General features: G+C 41.8%; 1 protein-coding gene across 1 annotated transcript in view; it reads right to left on the reverse strand.

The window, feature by feature from the left end:
* LOC306696419 (potassium voltage-gated channel subfamily KQT member 5-like) overlaps positions 1-7495 on the reverse strand; it is a gene marked incomplete at both ends in the record, with an annotated part of 93497 nt that extends 86002 nt beyond the window's left edge. The window contains one exon of the mRNA XM_079160023.1: positions 7167-7495. Within this exon, the coding sequence (XP_079016149.1) occupies positions 7167-7495 (329 nt within the window). The remainder of the gene's footprint in view (positions 1-7166) is intronic.
* Between the last annotated feature and the right edge of the window lie 1047 nt (positions 7496-8542).

Genomic DNA, 8542 nt, shown 5'->3' on the forward strand with positions numbered 1-8542 from the left:
AAATATGAAGGGGTGAGAGAAAAGAGAGTCAATAAGGAGAAATGGTATGATTGAATGAGATGATTGCACTCTGTGTGGCAAAACACATCTCAACAAACTGTAAAAGGACTTGCTGGGACAACAAGCCACAAAACCTCCATATTAGGCAGTGAGCCAGGTGAAAAAAAAAAAAAAAAAAACTCCCAGCACTGGGAGAATGCTGCAACCAGTTTTGATGCCCACTGGTTCGTCATGGGACTTGTTGGAGACAAAAATGTGTCTACACTATCAAGTAGGCATCTGGGCATTCAAGATTTGGAGGAAAATGTGAATATAAAGCTGTGAAAATGAGCATTTGTATTTAATACAAGTGAATAAACTCCTTGCCATCTTGCTGTGGGAGGCACTGATGCGCAGCAGCCTGTCAAAGGAGGCAAACAGGTGCTGTTTAGGTCAATTATGTTTCTCTTAGCTGAAGCACAATGCCCACAATGCATGTGTACAGGCTTGTACTGTACCAAGGCCTTGTCTTTGTGTTTACAGAAAGGACATCTCTGAAAGCAAAGCGAGGGGAACTCCCTCTGAGTAAACGCAAGACTGAAACATGACCCTACAGCAGGCGAGCCCAATGAGCTGTGACTGTCCTCTGATTGGATTCAAACTTGCAAAGTGATTTGCATATCCATCCATCCATCCATCCAATAAATGCATGTGATCGGTTGGTTTTAATCACTTACATCAAGATTGGAACTTAATTTGTTCATGTTTCAAATAATGAAAATAATCACCAACAAGAAGACCCGTTGTGAGTTATTTGTTCTGATTGAGCTGAAAAGTAAGTAAGGAACCATATCAGAATTGTTACAGACGATCATAACTTTGAGAATTGAGTTTTAAATTTCAGATTATTGAGTTTTCTGCATCGAGTCACAATCGTTCATGTGAGAAAAGCGATGGATCTAAAAAACAACTGAAATGCAGGAACTTCATCTCTAAAAATGATGGTATGCTGGAAATCAGTAGTGTAAAATATACATTGCAGCTAAGGGAATAACATATGGAAACCAAAATAATTGAAGACATGCCTAAACACATATTGACTTAAAGCATCACATAACCATAACTAAATGCATACACTATAGAAACCAGTTACATTAAACGGACAAATACTGCCCTTCCACATCTGAACCAGACTTCCACTTCCTCTTATAAAGCAGTCACTGACAAATTTACACCACATGTATGCAACACCCATGACCATCTTGACACAGCTTCTTGCTGGCCCCCCTTTCACTGACACAGTGTCAAGCAACCACCATTTGGACAAAGACATCACACCACTGCTTTATGTCTTTAATGTGCTGATCAAACCAGACAGTTTCTCTTCGTAAACTCTCGCTGTTCATAAGAAGCTTCTCTTTTCTTTGAGTCACACTCTCAAAAGACGAAAGTATGGGCCCCGACTGTGTGCTGACACAAAAAGCCCTTGTGTTTCACACAGGTTAAGAACATCGCTAGGTGAATGGAAAATAGCCATGTATATAGACGCCAGCACCTACACAGAGGGCTTTCTAAATTCAGTACTGAGACTTCTACCACACCAGAGGGCATACGCTTCTCACAGAGATAATGAAGACAGGATTTACAGTGAAAACAGATATTTCAAAGTGACAGAATGTCAATGGCTGGACTATAAACGATAGTTTCAAATATAATACATAACAGCACTGAGATTCCGAGCAGTGTCATGAGTCATTCAGATGTCTACTGAACATTTTATTGTGTCTGTTGGCTTCAAATACCCAACAATGTCTACCAAACAGCTTTTAGGACGTGCCAGCATCCTTTACTGCAGCCTATAAATTCAAGTATTCCTAACAATAAAGCGACTGATAGTTATTTAACAAGTGAGAGCAGCGAGTTCATGTCACCACTCCGGTAGTTCAGCGTGCCAGTTCAGAAACCTGAGGTGAAGGAACACCTTTTCCTCCCGCATTTGCCTGCCCCCGAACATACTTGCAAGGATAAGAGCTTGTTAATCCAGAGGTGAGATGAATGGCAGCACTGTGTATGTGTGTGTGCAGGCAGGAAGGAGGGCAGGCTGGGACCCCAGGCACAACTCAACTCAGCACAAAGACTGGCTCAGTCCTGCTGCTGTCACACATTGGGAAAGGATAAAAATATATGTTTGCCATAGCGATACAGTATATAGGAAAATGCAACAGCAGAGAAGATACAGTGCACACCTGAGCAAGATATTTGCATTTATTTAGCTATCAATGCATAGAATAAAAGGTTACAGGGTCAAATGGGGCGGCAGTATCTCTGTAGTCCTTCTTAAATGCTAACATTGCATTTCCTGCTGGCTTGTGTTTCGAAAAATCAAATAATAACCATACAGCTAACATACACGTCAAAATTGATCCTGATGTTGTAAATCCCTTATGTTAAAACTTTCAAGAAGTAACTTCACCTGGAGGCATTTGTGTTAGAAAGGCAAACACAGTTGAAGGTGAAATATCTCTTTGAGCATCAAAGCCAATGAGGATATGCTGTGCGGGCATGTCAAACAGAGGATAACTGGATGCTGCGAGGCCAAGCTCGTGAGCGTATTTGCTCCTCTGACCTGTTCCTAATGTGTCGGCTCAGACAAGGTAGATAAGGAAGGAAAAGAGCGTTTTTTTATTGCCTCCTGAAAGCAGTGGATGGTGAAATTGAACTTCTGTGAGTTATCCAAACGGCGCTTCAGCTGTCCAGGCACAACAGCTGGGCCAATTTAGTATCATTCACATGATCCTCATGAGGAAGAAATGACAATATTGCATTTTCACCACATGGAGACTTTTTTACTACAGAAGCTTTGATTAATTAACTGATTTATGAGATACAGTTGATAAAAAAGGGCGATGGACATGGAGGTATAAAAGAGGATTATATTTGAGGATTATTAAATGTGTCCGGCCATAAACCTGTTTTAGAGTACTGTCCCTAGATAATGACATATTCAAAGTGTACTATACACAAAATAAGACTCCAGAATATGATGATCATGTTATGTCACGTTATGTACCAGCACTGAATCCAAAGTTATGTACCAGCATGTGTGCTTAACATATCAGCTGATGCTGGCCTGCCATGTGCCGTATATTGGAATTAACTCTACCCATATTGATGAGAATAAAAATACATTTGGGCAATTTAAAAAACATGTAAACATACACCTGTGGACAAAGCATACATATCACATAAATGGAATCAATACATGTTGGCAAGAAATATGAACAAGCCTTGGTTTACATATGGATTACAGTCATAGTTTAGAGCTGTATTAATCGTTTTTTTAGCCACTTGGGGTGGGGGAAACAATATGTAAACACAAAACAAACTATATTATCATCTCTAGAGTTGATATGACGAATGAGTTAGCAAAAAGTTGCATATTTACAGTAATTTTTACGGTAAAGCAGAGCAGGATTCATTTGGAGTTGTGTTTCTGGCCACGTAACAAATCCAATATTCACTCTCTTTTTAGGTCTGTTTTGGTCTTCTCCAGCTCATTTGAAAAAACACTCACTTTAGCTGCTAAATAATCCCCTATGTTCACCAGCTAATCACAAACTTGATCTGGGTACTGTGGGATAACCATAAAACTTTCAGCTCATTGTTTAGCTGTCTGGGCCACAACTTTACAGTTTTGGTCCACTACCATTACTCTCATAGCATTGTTTTTAGCTTCAAAAAGCATCTGTGTTGTCATCGAAAAAGCTCTAAAAACTGCCAACTCAGCACAAACACATTTTGCAACTAGCGGGTTAAGAGCCAGATATTTCCCTCAGGATTTGGTAGAGACTAAAACAAACTAAGCTAAGAGAGGGTGAATATTGGGTTCACATTCCTCAGGTGGATACACACAGGACCCAAGGTTTGACATATCAACCTAAAAGGTGATTATATGCCAATACTGCTTTCACAACTTGTTTCTGCTGCCATTAAGTGGCCAAAAAACTCGAAAGTCGTTGCAGGTTTAAGGATCTTTTACCTATGTTTGTATTCTGATTCTAGCTTGTACACTAAAAACAGTAAGTACAGCAGCAGACTAGATTATGTTCTAAAAACCTTGGTGTAACAATAAATCAATGCATACATATGCTTTTTAATGTTCAGAAATCACAAAACTACTGTACTTTTAATTACACTGTATTAAGTTTATCTCACTAACTGCCAGCCTACCTCCGATGCCAAAATTCTGAAAACGTCACAGTAGTCATTTTTCTATTCAGAATTGAAAATGTGTCAGGGAACAGCCGGTCAGGGACTGCAGTTAACTTTGGGGGTATCACCAAACAAGGCAACCCAATGGCAGCACCCTTCCATTGGAGTCCCTAACACACAGCACATCTATTCTCATATTAGTAGGTTTTTAAACATTTTAAAACCACCTATGTATGTTAAAGACTTACGTGGTTAAAATGTAAAGAGACAAAACAAAACATCCCCTTGGGCCTTGAAGAGATAAGGCTTGCACTACTGTGGGGTATAGTTACTTTTCTGAATTCCAGTCAATTTCAATTTGTTCCTTCCTTTGTGCAAACTGGCTGGTAAACAGCAGTTATTGAGTGCACCAAAAGAAACATTGATAAATGTGATGTTTTTTTATTGCAGTAAATTCAATTCAATTCAATTGATTTTGTATTGCCCAAAATCACAGATTTGCCTCAGAGGGCATTACAATCTGTACACGTGCGACATCTTCTGTCCCAAAAATTTAAACCGCAACTAGCTTCACCATCAGCTGGCCCTGGATATCATCTTATTCTATTGTTGCAAACAATGACAGTGAGACTCTCAACTGCAACAATTGTCATATCATCAGACCAGTGAAACTTTCAAGACCACTGACCACAGCAGCATTCATCACAGGAGAGAGAGCGAAGGCCTGAGTGGGAGTTCAGTACCACCATTGCTCCAGTTCAAGCTCGCTGCCACAGGAATGGAAGACAAATCATTCACCAAATTGCCAGCCACCCATCCGTGAATTCCTAACGTTCATGAGCGCTCATGTGAAGAGAAAATTAGTGCAAGTCTGAGGACGCTTGTGGGTGTGCGTGAGTCAACACTTTCATAAGGTATGTAAATTAGCCTTTTTGACTCAACATTTAAGCAAAGGTGTAGACCAAAGTGGAGCTGCAATGGTGTCTCTATGATGGCCCTAATAACAGAGGATAAGGGAGGTCATCATTGAACTGGTTGACCCCTATGGTGCTCATTGACATCATTGCAAAACCTCTTCGCCTCATAAAGGACTGGGACTGAATTGATGTCCGAAACACTTTCACACCCAAAAAAAGTAATCCTCCTGTGTACGGAATTATGACACGACAGTAAAATACAAAGGAGAGACTATATATTATCTTTAACAGCTAGGACGTTGTGTAAAAAGTTAATTTAAAGGATATCCATATATATATATAATAATATAATGCCCAGTCACACATTCCACATAGTACAGCATTTAAAAATAGCTCAATGTTGTTGTACGGTCAATCGGAATTACTGCAATCAGTGGATTCACTCACAAGAGTTGAATAAATGTGTCCATATCTCTGCGTGGAATGCAACTTTGTGGAACTTTGACACACAAATTATCACTGTTGACCAATAGCCCTGAGTCACCCTAAACTCTTGACCTTAGTCGGCACTGTTAAGACAGAGCCGGAAGTCAAGACTGAAGGATGCCATGCAGCTTAATTGCTTTGTTGTGCCATCCACTTTTATGTAGCACTAAGCCTGCTCTGCTGGAGTATTAACTGCTCCATTAAAGAGACAGTTTTTAGACAGTCAATAGTCCAAATAAGTCTTTTAAATTAAAAGGAATAAACATATTGTCCCCCTGAAAAAAACGGTATTGAATTAAAAAGATGTACAATCCTGAGAGCTAAAAGCCAGAGGGAGTAGACAGTGCAGGGTAAATAAAAAGAAGCTCAGACCAGCGCTAGCTTTTTCTTGACTTGCTTGTGTGTTTAGCCATTAGCTTGCCGGCTACTGTAGTTACATCACTAACCTTCCAGCACTTCCACTTTTCACTATTAATTTGGCTGTGCCACAGTGACTGCGTCTCTAGTATGAATCTGCCTGTAAAGAGGTGCACGTTTTGCAACAGTGGATTACAGTAGCACACGTGTCAGGCACACACACGTGGTGTTGTTCATTTTATACAAGCTGCTTCTTCAATGATGCTTTCAATATCAAGTCATCAGCTTCATGAGTATGTTACTCATGAAACTGATTAAGTGCAATAGCTCAAGCAGCACACCATCACTCTTTCCAACCACTCCTCCTAGTGCACAGACACACACATTAACCCACACCCACACACCAGAAAAGATGGTGCTCTAGTCTACAGTCGCCATGTGTTTCAACTTCCTTCCTCTCAGAGACAGTCATGGTGCCACAAACACAAGTTGCACGCGGGAAATGAAATGCAGCTGCAAGAATGATGGAGAGCAGACAGAAGGCTGAAAATGTTCTTGATTCTTAAACTTCAGGAGCAAACAGACCCTGAGTTCAGTTGTTTTAGTGTTAGATGTGAAAGTTACTTTATTTATGCAGAAGCCAATGAAGAAAACACCAGTCTTTGATGTTTACTACAACATATTCATAATCTAGTGAAACTGCAATTGCACTAAACCCAGAGTTGAGTGTGTTCAACATACAATTTAAGATCCACTGCAAAAACAAAGACTCCTGTACAGTCATCAAGGGACATAATGTGCAGTTCGGATATCTTTGCATCACGGCACATGGATTTCAATGGGTTCATTCAAACAGCACAGTGGGGATTTTCTATGCAAGCTGTGAAGCCCCTGTGGTGAAGGGGTGCTCATCCAGTAACATAGGCCTATATTGTTAAAGATGAGCTGTGCATTCATGACACCTACCGTTTTATCACCAGTCACATGTCAGCCAACATGTCGGCCAAAAAAGTGACAAAGTGATGTGTAAAAACATATGTGAAACAGGATTCACGCAGCGATCTTACTGTTAGATAAACCCAGGCTGCATTTGTGTCATTTTCAGTGTTTCCGTGCGAAACAAGTTCCTGCAGAGTGGGTGGAACAACATCAACAGGTGTGCGACTCCAGAGTTTAACAGACTACCCGACATGCAAATGATGACAATAAACTTACACAAAGGCATGGTAGATGAACGCCCAGGCTCTCGGTCTCTCCAGCACGTTGTACAGGTAGTTTTGGATCCGCCGGTAGTGCACGTTTCTCCGGCCGCTCTGCGCGCTGTATATGAGCGGCTTCCCCAGGAGGCTCAGCCGGGCTCCCTGCTTCCCCCTCAGGCTCTCCGACCCGGCAGCACCTGCTGACAGCAAACCGTCTCCCGCGTTGTTCATCATCTTTCGTCCAGCCTCAACATCTTTCAAGCCGTAGCCTTCGGTACGGTTACCCGGCGATGTCCTCATCCAGAGCCCGGTGCCGCCTTCGTCTCCGCTGTGGTTGCGGGGCATGGCATCACCAAAGCGGGCATCAAGTGCGCGGAGGTCTTTTCAAGCATGCGGGTGGTGGGAGCTGTGCCCTGGACTAACAATACCTTCCACGTGCGAGGCGCAGTCGAATAGGCGCTGGGAGTGAAACCGTTGTCAGAGCAAGGCACTCTGTTTACCGTCACACTTTGACCGCCCTCTTTCCTCTTGCATCAACCTCTTCTCAAGCATTCACACCACCGCCGCCGCGCGTAAAGGTATCCACGTGCACGATGCTGCAATGTGACAAAATAACAAGTGGTTGTTAGAGTTTGTGTCCGGCGGAGCTGGAGGGAAGATATTTTTAGCATTAATTTTCAGCTCTCCTCTTCCAGTGCGCTTTATCGCCTGTTGCTTCAATACAAAGCTGCGCGTCCACGACAGAAGCACATCAGTGCGAGCGAGGATAATGAGTTTGATTTTTATCTCACCTCCACATTACTTAAGAATAAATCTTTCACCCTCCAGGAGTTTCTTTTATGTGGTGGTGTTGCGCCGAGCAGAAATGCAAATGGGAAACCGTCGCTCAATTGTGTAATTTAATTTCCCGAAAAAGTTCCAAATTACACCACGTTTCTGAAAAACCTATCAGGTGACATGGATTCTGATGATTTTTCCATTTGGTCGGCTCACTGAACATCTGCAGAAAAAATTATGCCGTAACCAAATTCAAAGAAGAGTATATACGTAAATAGCCTACAGTTTCATCAAGCTTTGCAATCAGTTTTAAGACTGCTCCGTCACCTGCAGTCGCTTACACCAGCATGTGTGAAATACACATTTCTGATGTCTCATGATTCAGCTGTAATATTGCTAATATATTAGAAACGATGCACAGTGAAGACACGTGTCAGTCTGTTCACAGTAAACTGGCTTGTTGGTCAAGAAGTGAAAGTGGTTCGACAAATGCCATATCAGTTATGCCTGCGCGTGGACTTCTGCTGCAGGCGCACATGTAGGCTACACAGACTCTTCTAGACTTTTTTGGTGCGCTTTGTAATTGTCGACCGGATGCATCAAAGCGCTGAATAC

Source organism: Pholis gunnellus (genome assembly GCF_910591455.1).
Source record: "Pholis gunnellus genome assembly, chromosome: 5".
Lineage (NCBI taxonomy): Eukaryota > Metazoa > Chordata > Actinopteri > Perciformes > Pholidae > Pholis > Pholis gunnellus.